Consider the following 23,105-nt stretch of genomic DNA (forward strand, 5'->3'; position numbering starts at 1 on the left):
GAAGAATTGATGCTTCTCATCTCTCTCCCTTCCTGTCTGTCCCTCTCTCTGACTCTCTCTGTCACAAAATAAATAAATAAAATGCTTTTTTAAAAAAGCTTTAAAATAAAAAATAAATTTTTTTTAAAAATTTTATTTTCCAGTTAAGGAAACTGGCCAACTCTACCATTAGTGGGTGCCATGGCCCAGTGCTTTAGGCCCCACAGTACTTTTAAGAGCTCACAAAAATATTGTTTTCATGTCTTTTAAAATCAGAAAAAGGAAATGAACTTTGAGGGCCAAAGATTGTCCTCATGCCAACATAGTCGTAGAATGTAATTTTTACACATCCTTTATAGCGGAAGAAGGGTGTGGCACCTCTGAAAGGCCCAGTGTGGGGACCATGAGAGGGCTCCGAGCAGCTGTAGGTGCTCAGACCTGTGCAGGGCAGACAACGCAGACAGATGCAGACCTGCATTCTCCACCCCACCCCCTGCCCACTCTTGCTTCTAGGTTGCCTCTGTGCCACATGCTCTAACTTTTTAGCCTAAGCATTCTTTCCACAGAAACAGTGGGTGCCTGAAAACAGGGACACTGCCTCCATAATTTCAGCACCCCATCTGCTCCAGGAAAATGAGACAGAAAAGCACAGAACCTTTTTTGTAGAATGCCTCCTCCCAGGATCTGTGAGCCCCGCAGAGGCTCCCCCAGGGTCCTGAGAAGAGCAGATACCTTGCATAGTCATACTCTGTGGGTCCCGCCTTGTGAGAGAGGGCAGTTCAGTCCCGCAGAAGTGCCCCCCTCACTTAGACTGCGCATGGAACTGGCCTTCTGGAACCCTTGGATAAGGAACAAGTGGAAAAAGCAGCAATGTTTGAGTTACACAGTACTCTGCCCACCAAGCCACTCTAAATCAGAACCTTTGGGAAGTTTGGTCTTTGTTTCCCAGAGCAAGAATCCAGTGTAAATGTGGGTCATTTTCCATTCAAGGCACAAGGCACTTTCCTCCACTCTCCTGTGTAAAATGAACGTAACTTTTGGATGATTCCGGATATCATAACTAAATTTGATCCTGGCTACATTGGTCCATGCCCTGTTACTCTCCATGGCATTTAGCTCGTGATGCCATTCTGTCTTTAGCTGAGTTTATCATTGAGTCTTCATTATTATATAAAGTAATTTGCTTAGATAAAATGATAATATGCCCCCTTTTGAGCTTAGTTTCCCCTCTGGTAAAATGAGATGCTTAGATTACTATTTGTAAACGCTATCCTGCCTCGGGACTCTGTCTCTGGATTCTGTTGGGCGACTACTATATGAAAGACCCTAAGTTAAGGTCTGAGGGTTTGTTGTAAGGATCAGATGAGGTCAGGAGTGGGAAAGTGCCACGGAAATCTTACTCACCTTCATTTTATTGAATAACATCTCTCAGTTACTGAGGAACTGCTACAGACCAAGGACTTTGCATACTTTTTTCCATAATAATATTGCAAAATAAGTATCAGTATTCCCATTTCAGACATGAGGACTTTAGACTCAGGGAGGTTAAGAACCAGTAAAGCCTAGAGCCAGGAATTAAACTTTACCTATGGTCTCTGTTATTTTTATCATCTTTATCATTTCAGTATTTGTTGCCATTTTTCAGTCATTTGAGAAGATATCTATCTATCTATTGTGTACTAACACAATCAGTATCGAGTTCAACAGGCTGGAGTTGAGGGGTCCACTATGGAGCTGAGGGGTCCGCTGTAGAGCTGAGGGGTCCTCTGGTGCCATTTGCCTACAGGTGGAGGACCTTCGAGGGAGAAAAGCAACCAGAAGAGGTTAACTTCTCCTGAGGCGCCAAACTGAATCTTGGTTTATTGGGTGCAAGGTCCAGTGCCATAAACATCTGCTGATCGGCATAACTGATTGTCTTCCTTCTTCTTTAGATGAGCTGAAAGCAGGAAGCCTTTCTTTTGAGGAGGAATAACCTCCATCATTCTAAGACAACTACAGAGAGCCTGTCTCTTTTCTTTTTATCCTCATCAAAGCTTGAATTTTTAAGTCTGGTGGGGGGGTTCTGACCTGGATGGCTACCTCAGTTTCCCAACTTGATCAGGCTTCTGGAACCCAGAGTTAACAAGAGAATCCAGATGAATGTCATCCTGCCATCTTCCGGCTGGGGTTGTCCCCACGTGGGACTGAGCACTTAGTGCTCATGAAGGGAGAGAGCACTTAGTGCCCCAGTCCCACATAACACATTGTGTCACTAGGATGGCCACTGCCATCATGCGGCCATGTTGCCCTCTTCCTGTTATGTGTAACATCCAGCTGTCATTTTCCTGGCTCTGTCACACAGACAACTCAGTGCTGCAGCTTTTGAAGTCACAAAGACCCGTGTTCAAATCCTGGTTCTGACACCACCCATACTTTTGTGAGGAAAAGCTGAATTCTCTGTGTCTAAATGTATCAGTGACACAGAGAAGAAAATATGCAACCCACATGATTGTTCTGTGGAGGAAGAGAGATGACATGTTGGAGTCTTAACATCTACGGTCATCTTAAGGAATGTTTAGGGAGCAGGACTTGCGGGGTAGACAAGGTGAGGTTATGATTGTTCTTATTTTAAAAATGAGAAAACAAGAGCCTCACACAAAATTTCCTTTCCTGAGTCACCTGACTGGTCAGTAGTGAAGCCAGTTCAGAAACGCCAAGCATTGAGGGCTGCAGGACTCACTGTATTTGCCTTGGGAGCAGAGACCCTGCTGACCTCTCTGCACCCAGGGCCTGGCTCTGGCCTCCACCTCTGGGCCTCACCCATTACTTCTTTCTCCCTTTCCCTTCTGTTCACACCGGTATCCTCACTGCTCTTTGAAAATCCTCTGGGGCTTGCTGTTGCCTCTGCCTGAATGCTGCTTTCTCTGCTGTCTATCTGTATGACATGTACCCTGACCTTTTTAATCGTTTTGCTCCAATGGCATCTCACTGAGACCTTCCCTGACTACTTATTTAAAATAAATGTCCCCCTTTCCAGCACTTCTTAATTCTCTCTCTATCCTTATTTTTCTTCTTCTCACTTTCCAACATCTGACATAGTGGGTACTTGACTTACTCATTTGTGACTGTCTGCCTCCTTCCACTAGGACACAAGCTGCATCCCAGCCCTGAACTACGTGTGGCAGACAGCCTGTAGTCAGTAAGTTAAACTGTGTGCTGATCGACTGAGGAAAGAAATGTGTTTAGAGTGGAGGGGCCCTGCGTTTGAGCGCCCCTTGCCCTGCCGGTGATCGTGGCAGACGTACCTGCTTCTCCCCGTGTGATTGCACTTGGCCGCTCTCCTCCTCCGGCAATCATCGTAACTCCCTAATCGTGATCCTGGCTGTGTACTTTGTCCTTTCTTCTTTGTCGGGTGACTCTCAGCTCGCACGAGAGCCAGGGCAGCTGTCTCTTCAAGAGCCACACTGTGCAGTGGGATCAGGGAGGTAATGTAACACTTAATTTAGTTTTTCAAATCTCTGATTTTGAGCTCTTTATTAGGAATTAATTTGCTCAGGTTGTTGGGTGTTGTTTGTTTGTAGTGTGCTGCGGTGCTTCCCTGGGCAGGGGACGGCTCTCCGACCTCGCGCAGGCCTGTGTCTGAAGTTCTAGGGACGTGCTTTCTAGAAAGTCACTCTGTGAGGCTGAGGCTTGGGAAGTTATGTTCTGAGCAGAGGGCTCCTTCTACAGTTCAGGCCAAAGTCTCATTGTCCTGTGATCCTTGTGAAGGTCTCTTTGAAGCTGTGTTTGGAATGTTTCAGAAATAACCTGCTTGGGGGGCAAGAATCCTATAAAAGTGAATAATGTTAGAAACTGTCTAACAGTATGACCTCATGCGGAAGTGCTTGCTATGACTGATGTTATGAACGGAGCACACACCAGACCACAGTGGGTATCAGAAACTAACTAGGAATCAGGTGACCTGGCTAATTGTTCTCTGTGATTTACTAATGTGGGCAAGTTGGGGCAAGCCATTCAATCTCTCTAAGACACATTTCTTCCTCTGCAAAATGGAGACTCGAGGCAATTGGTCTAGATGACATCTGAGATTCCTACTAGTTTTAAAACGTAGACGGGAAGCCTGGAAACCTTCGCTCTGAACTTGGATACCGCCGCTGCTTATTAGTGCTGCAGCTCTGGGTAGCCCCTTCCTTTGTAGAGCTCCAGTTTCTCAAGAAGGCTTTAAAACGAGGGTAAAAAATTCCTATTTTGTGTTTTTTGAAGGGTATTGAGAAAATTTTATTTGGACACACATACAGGTGTGAAAGATCCTTTTAACTATCGAATCCTATTATTATTAGAAGCAACTTCTTATTTTATTGTGATTAGTGGCCGTGTGCCAACAAAAGGGTGGGATAAAAACGCTGAGGGAAGAAAAGTCATCGAACATCATATTGACAGTTTTTACATTGTGCTTTAAAAATATATTTGTTTTACTTTTTACCTTTGATTTTATTTATTTATTGAAATCCCTACCTGACATCTTAAGTTCTTTTTATTTTTTTTGTGGCAGAGTCAGAGAGAGGGACAGATAGGGACAGACAGGCAGGAATGGAGAGAGATGAGAAACATCAATTCTTCATTGCAGCTCCTTAGTTGTTCATTGATGGATTTTTCATATGTGCCTTGACCGTGGGTCTTCAGCAGACCGAGTAACCCCTTGCTCGAGCCAGCGACCTTGGGTCCAAGCTGGTGGGCTTTGCTCAAACCAGATGAGCCTGTGCTCAAGATGGTGACCTCAGGGTCTCGAACCTGGGTCCTCCACATCCCAGTCTGATGCTCTATCCACTGTGCCACCGCCTGGTCAGGCTTAAGTTCTTGACTTGAGTTTGGGGAAGGGATTCATAGCTGTCATGAAATTTTTTCAAAGGAATATTTGATATTCCATGTTTAAACTGTGATTTTTTTGTAGGTGTTTTCCCCCTGGAATTCCTGAGGGGAGAGATCTTTTCATGCGTCTTCTGATCACATACCCTTTCCTCCTTGAATGGATATTATCTACTAGTACCAATGTATTCACAGTACCAAATGTATTAGCAAATGTCAAGTGAATGACTCTAGGAGGACAAGCTGACTGCTGTTTGAGAACTGCCAGTTAATAGGTACCTAATTGAGACTGGCAGACTTTTTTAGAGATAAACCCAATTAAAAATCTGGAGCAATTCATTTACCAATTTGGCTCTTGGAAGCCATTTTGTATTAATTCTGGTATCTTTATCTTGGTCTTTTATCCCTAAAGAATACTTCTAATTGAGACTGTAAATTTGAATGACCAAAGGCTGAAATTCCCTCCAGGAGGGAAAAGGCACCATTATTGGAGTCAGTGTCTTCACAGGCCTTGGCCCAGGTGGCTATGCAAAGGTATTGAGACTCAGTGGACAGGGAAGATGGGGAAGGAGGTGTGGTCTTACCAGCTTATGAGTGTGGTTTTTTTTTTTTTTTTTTGGGGGGGTGGTTGTGGCTAGATAATCTACTAGCAATAGATTCTGCCCTCTTACTATGAGCCCACCCCCATACCCATCCTCATCCCCATCCCCATGGATTGGATTTTACTCTTTCAATTGGTAATCTTAAGAAAGCATGGTAAAGACTCAGGAGTCAGTTATATGCAAGGTACAACAACAACAACAACAAAAGACTTTGAAATCCAAAATACCCAGACTACAGTCCTATTTTCAATACTTCTAGGTAGGAAACCTGTGGCCATAGATACCTCGTCCCCTCACCCAACTGCAGTAAAATAGGGATGCCAACTCCTACCTTACTGAGTTGTCATGAAGATGAAATGAGTGCACACACAGGAAGGTACTCGGCAAAACTTGACAGTCCTTAGAAAGGAAATGTCACGTGTGCAGAGATGAAGGGGAGACCTGGGGGCACCCTCCCATGAAAAGCTGGAGATCCTTTCCTTTGTTGCTCTGTTCTGACAAGGCTGGTTGTCTTCCCATTAAATGAAAACGGGAGGTGGGTATGGAATGGAAGAAGTGAGTTGTTGGGCCTCAGGCCTCTACCTCCACGTGGAGCTCACACCAGCTCACTGTTGCTACTCTGCAGAGAAGGCAAAAGGAGTTAATGATGAAATGTCAGGAAGGCACTTGGAGGCTTTTACAAATACCCACCAGGTAATATTACATGCACACAATGTCAAATGTACAACGCCGCCGTACTTGTCATTAATCAGTGTATTGTGTTGATTATTTGTCATAAAGACTTTAATCAAAGAGTCCGCCTAAAAAAGTGTTGTTGGATATACTTAAAGAAGTGAGCATAATATTCTTTTTGAAACTTTGTATACGGGAAGGCTCTCCAGAATCCTCTTGGCAGACAGAGATTAATCTAAACTGTTTTCCAAATTTACCAAGTGCTTGCTTGAATAGACAAGGAGCCCGGGGGTATTTCTTGTGGGAGTGATAAGTTGTGAATCCCACTATGAAATGTGTGTTAAAAAAGAAAAAAAAAAGGTCTGTTTAAAGAGAGAAAAGAAATTTCTGAATATTTGGCAAAACAGGTTATTTTTAAACTGAGAAAAACTAGGCTTGTGGGGGTTTCAAAGATTTTATGATTTTATTTATTCAGCATATGAGGGACTTTTCTGCATCTCATTAGCATAGGGGCCAAAGGAGACGCAGGAGAAATAGAAGACCGTCCCTGCCCTCCGGTGGCCTTCCTGCTCATCAAGGGACAAGATGAAGTAGATTTAAATAATGACAATTTATAGAAAGCAGGATGTCAGGCGCATGCGGGAGTCTGTCTGACTGTCTCTCCCTGTTTCCAGCTTCAGAAAAATGAAAAAAAAAAAAAAAGAAAGAAAAGAAAAGAAAGCAGGATGGTTTTACGGAAACACTGATAATTGGAGTCAGATGTCTTTGGGTTCTAGATCTGGATCCAGCCTAGAAACGGGGCCTGGGCTTGGTGTTTCATCAGTTGTGTGCCTCAGTTTCCACTACTGCGAAACGGAGATTGTACTACGCACGTGCTGGCTTGTGAAGGTTGCTGAGACGAGGAGTATACATGCAGTGCTGAGGGTGGCCCACGGCACACCCAGTACATTCCTACCAGTGTAGTTCGACGTTTCACTTTCCTTCTCTTTTATGCTCTGTCACAAGGAGCTGTGTCTTCATGAAGTTCCTTAGGGGTTTAGAAAGACAGGGGCTGTGACAGGGTATTTTTGTGGCGGAAGATCTTCACTTGGACACGTGTTCTGTGCATGCCCTTCCCGGTGTGCCGTCTGCTCTTCACTCCCCTTCCAGAGGCTGTCCAGAGGGTTAACCTGTGTGCGCTGCGCCTGTGGGCTTCCCAGCCCCTGGCCTCATCCCGGGATTAGCCAATACCCAGCTCCAGCAGGCAGACGAAGGGCAGGGAGAAGGGGAGTGAAGTCTCTGTGTTTTGATCCGCTTGGGGCTTTTTCCTGGCCGGGTTGCCTTGGACTTGGTGTATCCTAGACTGAAGCTCACCGCTCCTGTTCAGACAGCTCTTTCTACAGGGTTCCCTCCCGCTTCCGGTGGCCTTTCCCTTCTCTCAGCCCTCCGTTTGTAGGGGAGGCTCCAGTTCTGCTAGTCTGTCCCTAAGGTACTGCACTGTCCTTTGGGTTTCCTTTCAACACAGCTCACCCTTCAGTAACTTTCCTAGAGTAACCCTATTTTGAGTTTATCATGAGACCTCAAAAGGTAGGCCCCGTTTGAGTAGGTGAGGAGGTGTGGCATTGGGTGACCAGGGTGCACTGTGACCAACCCCTTGTGGCTGCAGCAGGAATTTTCCTGTGGGGAGGAGGAACTCAGCTGGGAGTTCGGGGAGGCGTGCCGGAGTGAAGCCTGAAGGTCAGGTAAAGTTAACGAGTCAGATTTCATATCTCAGCGGGAATAGTTTCAGGTAATTATTTCCTGATTCATTTTGACAGGTCTGTATTGAAAAACTAATAGGTAGACGGTATGGGAAATAAATATCGAAAACTTCTCCCTTTTCCTTCCAAAGTATAATATACAAATGAAATAGAGGGAAGGAAGGGCAAACAATATGTAATGAATACCTCCAGTACTACCAGATCATTTGCATGTATTATCTTATTTATTCCACTCAGCCACCATTAGGGGTAAAGCACCAGTTTTCCAGCTTTGCAGAGGTAGATGTTGAGGTACAGAGTCTTCAAGGGACTTGTCAAAGGTCGCGTATGCGGAATTTGGTGGTGTCTCGGCTTAAAATGTTCATGCTTCTTTTTGTCTTTGCCAGCTAGTGTATATGAATAGTGATGTATTTAAAGGTTCAGGTGACAGGTAGCGGTAAGGACACCAGAGTCAGAGCCTCAGGCTATTTGGTAGAGCTCCCTGCCCCCGCAGGGGTGAGGAGGGATGTGGCATAGGATGGCCCTGCAGAAAGGGACGGAGGAATTTCTCTGGAGTCTCAGAACTAGTCATGCAGCCTGACCTCACTGTGACTGGGATAACATTTCATAACAGGAAGGATCCTGGGTATCCCTGGGGAATTAGGTTATACTGTTCCTACACGGACTCTGCTCCCTGCCTGCCATCAGGTGTGCTCAGTTTCTACTTCTACTGAAACTGATCTCTCTTCTAATTGGACATTTCCTGCCTGCTGGTCTTCACTTCCCCTAACTCACAGCTTCTGCTCAGCCGCCCCCTTGCTGCCTCCTGCCCCCCATATATCTTTTCACTTCCATGGCCTCTGGACAGAATCTGTTAGTGAGTTCAAATTCTTGAGGGAAAGAATATGCATATTTTTCTCACATATTTAGTTGGGATCTAACTGTTTCAGTCAGGCCAACAAGTGGCTGCTGGTCAGCTAGTGAATGTCCTTGGGTAAGGAACCGATCCCTGGCGCCATCAGCTGGGACTTGGGTTAGGGAGTGGGCATCTGTGCGGGCCATTATTGTGTCTATCACAATCCACCTGGTGGCCCCGAGATTCACATCCAGCAGAATTCACAAATGCAAAATATACTCAAGGTCTATCTCTGATATCATCAGTTCAGGATCATGCTGACCCTGAAGACATGTGTACATTTTCTTAGCCAGGATGCTTGTTTTTCAAACTTTGCTACATATTCAAATCATTTGGGGAAGTTTTTAAGCCTCCCCAGTGGCCTGGTTGTGCCAGCTGAATGAGACTCCCCTGGTGGGAGGCAAGTGTCAATAGTATTTTTCCAGCTGCTCAGGTATTCCTCTGTGCTGCCCTATGCCTCACTAGAGCCTGGTGTGCTAGGGGAAGTGGCGTATGAGACCGGTGTCCAAGTAGGGGGTGCGTGCCAGGCTGAGGCTGGAATGCAAGGGGAAGGGAGGATACGTGTGGTCTGGGGAGCCTTCCCTTGGAGGGGAGCTGGAACGGAGATTCAGGCGTTTGCCGGGGTAACAGTGAGGAGGCTGTTTCATGGAGAGGAAGCAGTTTGCCCTGCCGATTGCTCAGTATTTGCCCAGTGTGATTGAATTTTTATGTTTCTTTGAGAAAGTTTAAATAAATACATTCACAAATCAGTTAACAAACAAGAGCTCCGTCGTCAGCATCCATTCCCCTTTGTGGCCTTAGGAAAGCGCAGCCCCGCGGTTATCACTGTGGTGGTTTCTGTGAGGGAGATCATTGTGGAAATCAGTTGCTCCCGTCAACCAGGGACCTTTTTGCAGAGAAATCTGAGCCGTCTGTGTGTGCCATGCTCCAGTGATTGAGATGGGGCTAGCGGGTCATTAGGGAAGCAGAGAAAGATGATGGGCCTTCCCCCCCCCCCCCAAAGGAAAGTGGTAAAAGTTAGATGTTTGAGAAGAGAGAAGAAATCAAATAGGATGTCTGTGATGGGAGAGAGCATGTCACCCATGTCTGGGCTGTCTGGGCAGGGAGAAGGTGGCATCTCTGGGCAGAGACCTTGAATGGGGCCAACAGGAAGGGACATTGCTCGGACAGCCGGCCAGTCCACTTTGCGATCCAGACTGTCACTGGAATGGGGACAGCTTCAGGATGAGCCCCTGCGCAGGGGCACCCTCAAAGCCAGGCAGCTTGGGGACATCTGTTGCACACTCCCCAGGGTTGCTACGTACAGATGTTGGCCTGTGTTTTCCTTTTTTTCCACTGTCAATTTTGAAGATAATGAAATGCAGCTTGTGGAAAGGAGAATAAATAACGGCAGTGTATATTTTAGGAAAATCAGCAGGTGAAGCTGCCAAAAGCGGCATTTGTTTATTTAAAATCCCCTTCACAGGGAGGGCCTCATTAAATACTTGTCTCTGTTTTCTTCAAGACCCCCTGGAATAGCAGCAGCTCAGCAGATTTAGCAGCCAGGGTGCGCCCTAGGCCCCGACTTCTGAAGGGCCCCACAAAACCCCAACTTGACACTTTTTTCTAATGTAAGAGGCCCAATATTTTCTTCTGCGCCCAGGGCCTCAACCGCCCTTAATCTGCCTCTGACTCCCTGTTTCTCAAAGGCATTGAGGAGGGAACGGGGTTGACAGTAGAGGGTGGTCAGTCGTGGGTGCAAATAAACAGTGTGCCCGCCTCCTCACCTGGCGAGTGGGGTGAAAATGAGGAATGGCATCCTAGCTACGACGCCGGTGAGGGAGATGCCCCTTTAGGAGTAGTGTTGGGGGACAGGGATGAAGGCCACCTGAGGCCAGTCCCCGCCTCGGGAGGGTGTAGCAGCCACGAGGCCTCCAGCATGTACCGCAGGGTCTGCTGTGCACAGAGTAGGCGCTCAGGAAATGTGTGTTGCATTGATGTGACTTACAGAACCTGCGATGCACTGGTGAAGGAGTTGAGGATGCTTGTCTTCTTACTTTTTTTCTGAAGATTCCTTTATCTAGGACGTTTTGGAAAGGGAAATAAAAGAGCGTAAGATTTTATTTTACTTTATTTTCTGGTAACATTTTAAGCCTGGTAGCAGCATTGATGCTGCAGTCCCCAGTGGCCCCCAGTGCCCGCATCTCTGGCCTCCAGTCCCCAGCTGGCCCCCAGTGCCCGCATCTCTGGCCTGCAGTCCTGGACCGTTCCGGGACTGGCATCATCTCCAGGGAACCTGAACTCTGTCGGTCGCTCCCTGTGAGACCACCGTGATGGCCCTCTGTCACCTGCCAGTAGCCACCCTGCATAGATGAATAGTTTTTGAAGTCTATATTCTGTGAAAACCCATGAATTTTTAAATATAGATTTACATACATGTGCTGCTTTTTTTGTTTGTTTGTTTGTTTTTTTACAGGGACAGAGAGAGGGTCAGAGAGATAGACAGGGACAGACAGACAGGAATGAAGAGAGATGAAAAGCATCAATCACTAGTTTTTCGTTGCGACCCCTTAGTTGTTCATTAATTACTTTCTCATATGTACCCCGACCATGGGCCTTCAGCAGACCAAGTAACCCCTTGCTTGAGCCAGCAACCTTGGGTCCAAGCTGGTGAGCTTTTTGCTCAAGCCAGGCGAATCCATGCTCAAGCTGGTGACCTTGGGGTCTCGAACCTGGGTCCTCCGCATCCCAGTCCGACGCTCTATCCACTGGGCCACCGCCTGGTCAGGCACATGTTCTACTGTTGATCTGTATATTAAACTAATAAACTTTTCTGTTTGTTTTAGGTAAGAATAATTATAAGTAGATAGAGCAGAGTTTGATTTCTTTACCCTAGTGGATTTTATTTTATTTTATTTTAGTATTTCCTGAGCTGCATACACCATAGTGTGAAGATTGTAGGGCCTGTTGGATTCCCATTTTACAGATGAAGAAATTGAGGCTCAGAGTGGTTATGCAGCTTAAGTGCCTTAAAGTTACCTAGGCAGTTGGTGGGAGAGTCAGGCAGGACTCCAGCCCCGCCCTGCTGACAGCTGACTGCTTTAGGTTCTGCTACCTACATTTCTGTATAACCAGAGGTGAGGATTTTAGAAGATTGGATAATGCAGGGCCCCAAGTATGAAACACGGATGAAATTATTTTAGGTTTATATACTTGTTTTTCTGGTACTGGATAAGAGTTTAGGGAATGAATTTTCATAGTGTAATAAATACTTAATGAAACTGTGCAATCCATTAGTTAAATGAAATGTTCAGAAGTGTGCCATGTTGCTGTCACATAAATTCCTTTAATGTGGCTGAAACCTGGTTCTGGCTTCTGTTAGCCTTGAGTTTGATTTAAAAAAAACACATTTTGTTCCTCCTTGCTGAAGGCTGACTAATATCTGAATAATAACAGTACCTGTCTTCTGGAACATAATATTTTACTTTTCTGGAACTACTTTCACATATCTTTCATTTATTTCTGGTCTTTTAATTTTTTGAAATATATCCAGCATTGTCCCATTTTACAGATAAATAAACTAATAAACCATTTAATTTTTTTTATTCTAGATTTTACCCTTGAAAAGCCAGACCTCCAGCTAGCTATATCCTACTTATTTATTTTTCAGTTTAGTTATAAAAAGGAAGCATGCTTTGTTCATAGAGAGTTTAAAATGACTTGGATGGCATTTTTAACCCTATTTAAAAGTATGAGTACTAAATCATGCAAAGTTAAGGGACACTGAATATTTTCTGTTGGATTTTTTGCAGACACAGTGCCAATGTCAATGCCCATGATAATACACCATGCTGATTTTATGAAAGCCTATAGATTCTTTTCATTTCCATTTCTAGTTTAAAGGAAAAAAAACCCACCACTTTATTTGAGCATAGACTTTGTGAAACTTGTAATAGATCATATTTTCTCCTTTGCTCTAGCCTTTCAGAATCACACAGATACAGGGGTCTCCAAACTTTTTACACAGGGGGCCAGTTCACTGTCCCTCAGACCATTGGAGGGCTGCCAAATACAGTGGTCTTCTCACTGACCACCAATGAAAGAGGTGCCCCTTCCAGAAGTGCAGTGGGGGCTGGATAAATGGCCTCAGGGGGCCGCATTGCGGCCCGCGGGCCGTAGTTTGGGGACGCCTGATTTATAGCCTATCTTCTGCAACTGGACAGATTTAAAATTTTTTTTTTTTTGCTGCCCTATCCTTGCTTCTGCCCTCACCTTCATTTTTAATCTTTTGTCCCCTTCCCTTCAGTTTTACTCATTTATTAATTTTACCCTGTTATAGAGAATGGCTTTCTATAAAGCTTTCCATAAACTGCCTCAATTTCTTTCCTTCTTTCTTTCTTTTTTTTTTTTTTTCATAATGTCAGGTAAACATAACTAACAAACAATATAGCAAAGATGAGCTCTCTGGCCAAGCAGTGTCTTCTAAATCTGTGATGTTTCTCCCTATTCTTGACACACACACAGTTATGACGAGACAGCACTGACCGGGTCCATAGTAAGGTTGTTAATCTTATCAACTTTGTGGCCTGCAGAGTTTTAAAGCCAGGGATATGTTCTGTCCATGTATTATTTTTCTTGGAGGTTTTGATCAAAGCTGGTGATGGCGTGACATTCTCTGTGAGGACGGTGGCACTTTATCAGCCAAGAGAGATATGGTATTTTTGAATCGCATGCTGCTAAAGTTCCTACAGCATTTGCTTTGGACGTTGTCACCCCCAGCAGCTATTAATAAATGTTGCCATTGGGTTCCCGCAGAACCTTACTCTTTCCTATTTTCTTGTCCCTGGAAAGAACAAGTAAGCAGCATGAGCAAATTTTAGTCATTTTCCAAATGGGCTAATCAGATCAGTAGCTCTTGACATATTTAAAAAACAACAACACAACAATGGTTAAAGGCTTAGTTTTAGGGATGGAGAGGGAGATGACCAGCAAAGTCTACCTCTGACTAAGTAGTTAATAATTACCGTGATCTGTGAGGACAGGTAGCTGAAAGGTGTTAGTAGGCAGATTCACGGCATGGAGGTGTAGTCTGGAGAGGAAGGCCAGAGTTCAGGAAAAGAGACCTGCTCAAAACAACCTTGGTTCAGAGGCTTCTGCCAGGTCAGACAGTCCAGGCAGGTATGGGGTGAAGTTAGAATCTGGAATGAAAACTGACAGCTATAAACTAATTTTAAACTCAGCTAGCCTTGGGAGTTAGGAAGCATGTTGTCTAGACTAGAGGGCTGGAATGGGTCTGAACTTAAAAGAGAGGCCAGAACTAGCTTTGTTACATGTCTCTGACTAGGGTCTGAGCTAGGCTTTTTCTTCCTTTAGAAAAAAAATTTTTTTTTGGCCCTAGCCAAGTACTCAGTTGGTTAGAGCATCCATCCCCATGCTTTGGGGTTGCAGATTCAATCCCTGGTCAGGGCACATATAGGAGTCAACCAAAGAATGCATGAATGGGTGGAACAGCAAATAGATCTCTCTCTTCCTCCCTCTCTCCTTTTCTCCCTCTCTCCCTCTCTCCCTCTTTCCCCCTTTCCCCCTCTCTCTTTCCCTTTCTCTTTCCCTCTCTCCCTTTTTCTCTCTCGTTCTCCCTCCCTCCCTCCCTCCTCCCTCCTTCCCTCCCTCCCTCTATCTTTCCTTCTCTCATTCTTTCTTTCTTTCCCTTCTTCTCTTGAAAAAAATCAATATATATATATTTTAATTTGGAAATCTTAACCCTTTGAGTAGTACGAACGTTCATGTATGTCCTCGTGCCTCCTGACCATCCAGAGTATGATTGTACATGTGAAAGGCAACATTGAAAAAAGGCAAATGTATGTTCTTCTTGTTTCCATAAATTGGTTATCAAACAAACATGATTTTAAGTTAATAAAACTGTAACTGTAACTGAAAAAAAACACACCAAAACCCTCACTCCAGAGAGGCAGTGAGCATGAAAAAGCTCCCTATTCAAAGGGTTAAAATTACAGGAGAAAGTATAGAAATATACTTTCTCTTTATCATTTGTGTATTTCCTCCTCTTTATTATATGCGTATATGCACACACATCTGTATGTGTGTATGTACATGTATACCTGTGTATGTTTTCTTCCTGAGTCATTTAAAAGTAAGGTGCAGATATCTCAGCCCTTTATTCCTGAATGCTTGGGGGTATTCCCTAAGAAGATGTATATTCTCTTACACAGCCACAGAAAAGTTATCAGATTAAATAAATTTAACATTGATACCATATATTCACCTAATTTACCCATTCATGTTCAGATTTGTTAATTGGCCTAGTAATTACACTGTAGCATTTCTTTTCTCTTCAGTACCAGATCCGGTACAGGTATTACATTGAGTTGTTATATCTGTTTAGTTTCTTTTATTCTAAAATATATCCACAGCCTATATTTTTCTTTTATTAATACATTTTTGGAGAATACAGTCTTTGCCTCCATTTTTAAATGTACAGTCAGAATGGATTCCTGGCCATATACTACATGATAGCAACATGTTCTTCTCAGAGTATCACAGGATACTCACATGTCCCTCTTCCTTAATGTTAGTTTTAATAACCTAATTGAGATGTTCCAGTTCTCCATTGTGTATCACAGATTTTTCCCTTGCAGCTATAAACAGTAAGTGAGAAGACACTAAGACCTGCAGATGTCCTGCTTCTCATCAAAAATTTGCCCTGGTTTTAGCATTTATTGGTGATTCTTGCCTGGTTAAACTTTATTTCACTTTTTTTAAAAGATTTTATTTTATTAATTTTAGAGAGAGGATAGAGAGAAAAAGGGGTGGGAGGGAGGGATGAGAAGCATCAACTCATAGTTACTTCTTGTATGTGCCTTGACCAGACAAATACAGGGTTTTGAACTGGCGACCTCAGCATTCCAGGTGCTTTATCCACTGTGCCACCACAGGTCAGACTGGTTAACCTTTATTTTTATGGCTTCAAAATGTTGATTTTATACTTTGGCATTACTTCCGTATTTACGAGGTAATATCTCTTCTAATCTGAGCAAGACAGCCTTAACTTTTTCCTCATTTGTTTATCTGTCTGTTATCAGTATGTATTCATGGATTCCTACTTTAAATTATATTGGTGTTTCAGTTCTGAATGAAGAAAGTAAGAGCTCTTCCAAGATGGCTTCTGTATCCTTGTGACATTCCCCCATCAGTGGTGTTTGTTTGGAGCACTTCCTCACTTTATGGAAGAACAAGGTGTTTCAGGCTCATCTTGTACTTGCCCTGTGCCAGCTTTGGAAACCTCCATTTCTCTGAGAACCCTGCCTCTCCCCTTCCCATTTCTTTTACTGGGGAATGGTAGAAACCAAAATCTAGGTATTAGGTATCACACTGTTACTAGGGCATCTTTGCTCCTAGACCTGTTCAGTGGACAGGGCTAGGAAATATATACATATAAACACATACATACATCAGCATATGTCCACACACATACAGATACATGCATATGTTACTTGTACGCATCATGAGTTTACCCTGAAATGTCCAACTTCCGATCTATCCCCAGGGTTCTTTCCTGCCTTCCCTCTTATTTTAATGTCTATGCTTCCTTAGTGAGAACCTTAGCTCTCAAGAATTTCAAAACATTTATTCCTTTGCTCAGTCCTGTAATACATCTAAAATAGTTTCATGGCCCTGGCCGGTTGGCTCAGCGGTAGAGCGTCGGCCTGGCAGGTGGAAGTCCCGGGTTTGATTCCCGGCCAGGGCACACAGGAGAAGCGCCCATCTGCTTCTCCACCCCTCCCCCTCTCCTTCCTCTCTGTCTCTCTCTTCCCCTCCCGCAGCCGAGGCTCCATTGGAGCAAAAGATGGCCCGGGCGCTGGGGATGGCTCCTTGGCCTCTGCCCCAGGCGCTAGAATGGCTCTGTTCGCGACAGAGCGATGCCCCGGATGGGCAGAGCATCGCCCCCTGGTGGGCATGCCAGGTGGATCCCGGTCGGGCGCATGCGGGTGTCTGTCTGACTGCCTCCCTGTTTCCAGCTTCAGAAAAATACAAAAAAAAAATGTTTCATGATACTACCCAAAAAGCCTACTAAAAAGAGTTTAAAGTTTGCTTGCGGCTCCCTGTGACCGAACCCTGCCCAAGGCTGAGTGTAAACAATCAATTCTGTATTCTGGAAATTATTTGGATTAGTTCTTTCTCTCCTACCCCTTTAGGGATTGTGTTTATGAAGTTCATCTCAAATACAATAGGATTAATTTGTTTCAGTCCACTTCCAGTTTTAGCCTTCCCCCCACTTCCCATCCCTATTAATTTAATTTTTTTCAGGCATGTAGAATATTAATGTGTTTCCCAGTGTGGCTTTATGTGAAAAGCTATAGCTTTTCTGGGAAGTGGCACTCTCTGCCTCATCCTTCTACCTAGTCCCCAGCTCTCTGCCACCCAGGATCTACCCATGTAGAAAACCAGCTTCACTGTCTTTTGGTTTGTTTGCCCTGTGTTTCTTTCTGTGAAGATAAACAGATTTATGTCTCTTCCTTTCTTTCTTTTTCTGTATTTTTCTGAAGTGAGAAGCTGGAAGGCAGAGAGACAGACTCCCACATGAGCCTGACCAGTATCCACCCGGCACACCTACTAGGGGATGATGCTCTGCCCGTCTGGGGCCCTTGTTCTGTTGTAACTGGAGCCTAGTGCCTGAGGTGGAGGCCATGGTGCCATCCTCAGTGCCCAGGACTAACTTTGTTCCAATGGAGCCTTGGCTGTGGGAGGAGAAGAGAGAGATAGAGAGAAGGGAGGGAGGGAGGGTGAAGAAGCAGATGGGCGCTTCTCCTGTGTGACTGGGAATTGAACCCTGGACTTCCACACGCCGGGCTGATGCTCTACCACTGAGCCAACCAGCCATGCCTCTCCTCCTTTGTTATATAAAAGGTAGCATGCTGTAGATTCAGCTAGGCTCCTGAAGTGCCCAAGGCTCATCAGCCTTCAAAATCTTGCATACTTGGTTGGTGCTTATCTTTTAAGTTCAGGTGAAATAACATAATTTTAACCATTTTAATGTGCATAATTCAGTGGTATTTTGTATGTTCATAATGTACAACTATTACCTCTATCAAGCTAACATTTTCATCCCCCCCAAAAAAGCCAGTGTAACCAATAAGCAGTGACTCCCCCTTTCTTGCTTCCCCTAGTCCCTGCGACCAGTGTGTTGCTTTCTGTCACTGTGGATTTATCAGTTTTGGGTATTTCATATTAATGCACTCATACAACATGTGATCCTTTGTGTCTAACTTTTTTGACTCGGAGTGATGTTTTCCAGGTTTATCCCTGTTGTGCCATGTATCAATACATCATTCCTCTTTAGGGCTGAATAATATTCCGTGGTATGAATGCAACACATTTTTTTGAATCGGTTCACCAGGTAATAGACATTCAGGAGGGTTTGACCGAAGTTTGGGCAAGAATACTCTACCCTATGCTACTTATTAGTATTAGTCATGTGACTATGAATAAAGTACTAAACTGGGTTGTGCCTCACTTTCCTCATTTGTCAAATGAAGATAATATCTAACTTTCAAGTGGTTGAAGGATTGAAGATTTAAGAATTTGATAATACAGTACTTGGTAAATAGTGAACCTTTTGACCATAGAATAGTGTCAGGAGAGGGGTGGTTGGAGGAGGAAGTGCACCAATTTGTGTTATAGAAGGTGTTCTAGTGTGTGTGTGTTCTGTCGGAGCTGCTTAAACCTTCGTGCTTTGTTGTTGTTAAGTCCTATCTGTTTTCTCTGCTGTGTTTCCCCACCCCCCAATCACTGAACATGGGATTTTACATTTAGAAGCGGTTTGCTAGACAAAACATTGGTAGTGGCATGTTACATAATTCACATTCCGATTTGAAGAGCTCATTATAAAAAACCTGACACACTTCAGGAATATTAAATTACTGCAGATTGTGCGGGGCAAAGAAACATTATTGAAGCATTTCAAAATTCTAGGCGAGCCTGAATTTAACTGATAGGGTTTCACAGCTTTTGCTGGGGAAAAATGATTTCAGTTGTCACATGGTTTCTGGCCCTAGAGGACTTTAATCTCCTTAATTACAAAGAAACGAATTTCCTAAATAATTTGGAGTTACTTCACAGCATTTGCTCAACCTCTGCTTTTTGGAAAATTAAAAGGGGATGCCAGGGTCCTGGCCACGGTACGTTCTCTCTGTACTGCAGCTTCCTTATTCGAGTTTTTATTCAAAGTGATGCTGGTTTCCTTTCATTACCGATACAGGGATGTACTTCAGAAATTCACAAGTAATGCTTATTATAACACTTGAACACAATCACATTTTGTCAAACAAGTGACGCTGGAGATTCCTGCAAAATAGGGACAGGTGCTGTACTGTGGCTTACAAAGTTGGAAGGGAGAAAGGGCCCCAAATCCAATCCAGTTTATACACTGACTTTTACGGCTCTGATCAAACTTGGCTAATGGGATGGGAGCCCCACTGTTGGAAATGTCTCCACAGGGCCGCAGAAGCAGTATACCTTTGCTATGTCTTCTGAGCTGCATTTAGGAGGTCACAATAAGAAACATAAACAACAAAGAGCTGGGCTTTGCCCTTCTTGAAATTGTGTAACTTTTATATATTTCAATTCATTTTTGTATTTTTGGATTAGGTACCTACTGTGTGCAACACCTGCGGGATGGCAATATCTTTGATTCTATCATTTACTGCAATTCGTCCTTTGCAGATTTAAGCTGCCTTAGTTTTCTCTTCTGTTAAGGAAGATAATAATAATATGGACTTGTGGTCACATACCCGACATGTGACCTTGAGCAGTTAACATAGGAAACTATGGATGCCTAATATTTACCAAGTACTTGCCAAGTAATGTGCCAGGCATTCTTCAAGTATGTTACGCATGCGATCACACTTAAATTTTCCACAGCAGTTCTATGCAATTAACATTGTCGTCCCCATTAGGAAGATAGATAAACTGAGGCAGAGAAGGGTTGAGTAACTTCCTCAGTGTCACATCACTTGTATGACAAACTATGAAGCTCTAAACTATGAAGCTGGCCAAACATCAGATCATAACAGAAGTAGGGAAAGATTCCATTTCATAGAGGGATCAGAAAGTCTTTCTGCCCGAGGTATATCTTTGAACTAAAGCTTGAGGGGGTCAATAGAATACCAAAGCAGACTTGAAAAGAAATATTCCTCAGAAAAGTCACACAAGGGAAAATCGGGACGATGGGAAAGTATATCACCTCCCTGCTAGACTTATGCTCCCTTTTATTAGTTTGTTAATTTCAAGCCTCCTTGCACACACTGGCCCTTCTGCGTGGAATAACCAGTCATTCCTTTATTATAGATGCACGTATTGAGTACCTATTGGTCTTTTCCTTTATCATCCACTGGCTAGAAGCATCATTCTTCAGGATCTCACACTGTAGGGCTTCTGCTCGGTGACTCTAACAAGCAAAGGTGAACAGTTGATCCTTTGTGCTCCAGGATGCTAGGTATTTGTTTTAGTTGACGTCATGTGTAATGCACTCTTTTACATGACTGACATCTCTTCTAGACTGAGCTCCTTGGGGGACAGGAATCAGGCCTGGACTGTACTCTAGGCCAGCATGATTGCACAGTAAATGTTTGTTGATGTGAAGGAGACAGGATTTGTACCTGGTTGGTAGTAGATTGTAAGTAAAGACTTGTAACAAAAATGTAAGTATTATTAGTAAAATTAATTATGTCCATATATGAGTGAGATTTTTGACTCTTGTATCTCAGAGAATGTGGCCCTTTGAGGGAGCGGAGGGGGTAGGCTGGTGGCACGGTGCAGATAGGTAGCACACCAGTGGCAAGGAATGGCCTTCTTTTCTATGAATAATTTCATGGACCTCATCCTAGGAAGATAATTTTTCATTTTCCTTGGTTGTAGTCTTAGATCCTTTGGTTCAGGCACCTTTCATTCAGGGCTAGTGTCCTTTAAACAAGTAGCATATTAAAAACAAACAAACAAAGTAGGTATCTATAGATAAGGTGGAAATTTCCCCAAATATAAGCCTTACTATAATTTTACATAAAATTATAGTACAAACCTTCTAGTTAAGCCACCTTTAGTTGTCATGATTAATAGGTGTGGGTCATTATCACTTTTGAGCTGAAACTGGCATTTAACGTCAGCCTTTTTAGTGTACAGTTCTAGATACTGGGATGGGTTAGGAATTGGCTATACAATTTGAAGGTTTGTTTCTAATCTTTTCATTGATTTGAGAGAGAGAGAGAAGAAGAAGAAAGGGGGGAAGGGAGAGAGAGAGAGAGAGAGAGAGAGAAGCATCAACTCATTGTTTCATTTAGTTGTTCCATAGTTGTACACTCATTGGTTGCTTCTTAAACATGCCCTGCCCAGGGATTGAACCCATGACCTTGGTGTGCCAGGATGATGCTCTATCCACTGATCCACCCAGCCAGGGTCTGAAGATCTATTTCTAGTAGCCTAATTAGCCAAACTTGATCAGAGCCTTGGCAACTTAAGCTATCGTATAATATTATGTTAATACTATTTAAAAATGGATAACTAGTGAAATATTTATTTTCAACTAAACTTTCAGGTATAACTATCAGATAGTCACTGGGAAAGACTGTTGATTTGACACAGGAAATGCATTCATTCAATTTGGTGAAATCAAATGAGATAATAATGTATGTGAAGCAGTAGCTGAGGGCATAGTGTATATTAAGTGCATAGTAAATACTAGCTGTAAGTGAAGTGGTTGTATTATCGTTATTATCTCTCCCCAGCACAGTGTTTGAACTTAATAGTACCTAGCAGTGTGAAATGCATATTTATTAAAAAGAAATAATGAATGAACTGTGTGTCTGCCTGTTTCTTTTCTTTTTCTCCCAACATTAAATGCTTGTCTGCTCTTATAGCTGGGGGGGAACGCTGACATAAACATTGGCCTGCTGGAAGTTTCTCAGTCCCATTTGTCACCTTATCCTTCGAACCCAATTGTATGTTAACTCTGTGTCCCCTCTGATGCCTGCCAGGGAGGGACAGACCACAGGTTACTCCCCTGTGATCTGCTCTAGTGGCCAAGGCTCTGATCAAGCTTGCCTGATGGATGGGTGCCCCGCTGTTGGAAATGTCTCCGCAGCGGTGCTCACGACATATGTCTTTGCTGTATTTTTCTGGGTGACATCTAGTGCTTGAAAATAAGAAACATAGAAAACAAAGATCTGGGTTTGGCTCCCCCTTGAAAATCCAGGGTTCCAAAATCGGAGAGACAGTTTGGCAGATAGGCCTCTCACTCGCTTCATTGTGACCCCTGTCCGTGGTGTGATGAGATCATGAGTCATTTGTACGTGGGGAGCAAGGCGCTCTTGGTTTTGTATGTTTGACAGCTTATTCCCCCTCCCTCCCAAGTTCTGTTTGACTTCAAAGGGGTAATGATTCTCTTTTCTTGATTTGCAGCGCTCAAAAGGAGTGAGTGAAATGTGCAGCTCCGGGTGTCGTTTCTGAAGGGAGGCGCCGTTCTCTGAGAGAGGAGTCCTCCATGAGCCTGGCCGAGGCCCTGGATCTGTGTGCAGTGGACTAAGGATTTAGTAGGATGTCAACTGAGACAGAACTTCAAGTAGCTGTGAAAACCAGCACCAAGAAAGACTCCAGAAAGAAAGGTAAGGCTGAGTTTCTTCCTTTCCTCTGGCTGTACAGGAATGAGTGTTTGTCTTGGAAATGATGTATTACCTATCTTGTGATTTCATCTGGTCTTTTAAAAACTCACCAGCATTGCTGGGTGCTTTTTTTTTTTTTGTACTCATAGTATAATTTTAATGGTTCTCCCTTATTCTCTGGGTAAAATCCAAAATTCTTTCCCTAACACAATGCCCTTCCCGATATACCTGCTGCCTATCCCTGCAGCAACATCTCTTCCTAACCCCCCTGCCCCCCAAGCCCTTTTTAACCCTGCTTAACCTCCAGGCATTCTGTCTGTTGTGGGTGACCGTTGCATATACCATTGGTTCTCAAACAAGCGGTACCAGACTCACCTGGAAGGCTTGTAAAAACAGATTGCCCAGTGTCATCCCCACCATTGGTTCCCTAGTTCTAAGATGGGACCTGAAGCGTTGCCTTTATGACAGGTTCTCAGATGATGCAGATGCCATTGGTTCAGAAACCAATCTTTGAGAATCACTGGACTCTTATTAATCCAGCCTGAAATCCTTTCGTCGCTGTCCACTTTTTGCCAGTTGGACTCTTCCCTTCCTTGTTGTTCAGGTTTGGACTTAGTGGTACCTACTGGGGTCAGGGGTCGGGCTTCCCTTACTGCCTGAGTTGGGTTAGTTGCTCATTTGTTTTGCTTCTGTGGCACATTGAGAGCATCTCAACTTATTAAAC

General features: G+C 43.8%; 1 protein-coding gene across 2 annotated transcripts in view; it reads left to right on the forward strand.

Moving 5' to 3' along the window:
- Positions 1–3,364: 3,364 nt before the first annotated feature.
- DAB1 (DAB adaptor protein 1) overlaps positions 3,365–23,105 on the forward strand; it is a 320,452-nt gene continuing 300,711 nt past the window's right edge. For both annotated transcript variants that reach the window (XM_066269076.1, XM_066269077.1), the window contains exons 1-2: positions 3,365–3,443; positions 22,182–22,384. In XM_066269076.1, the coding sequence (XP_066125173.1) occupies positions 22,318–22,384 (67 nt within the window). In that variant the 5' untranslated portion in view covers positions 3,365–3,443; positions 22,182–22,317. The remainder of the gene's footprint in view (positions 3,444–22,181; positions 22,385–23,105) is intronic.

The sequence above is a fragment of the Saccopteryx bilineata genome, chromosome 3 (genome assembly GCF_036850765.1).
Source record: "Saccopteryx bilineata isolate mSacBil1 chromosome 3, mSacBil1_pri_phased_curated, whole genome shotgun sequence".
In the NCBI taxonomy this organism is placed as follows: domain Eukaryota; kingdom Metazoa; phylum Chordata; class Mammalia; order Chiroptera; family Emballonuridae; genus Saccopteryx; species Saccopteryx bilineata.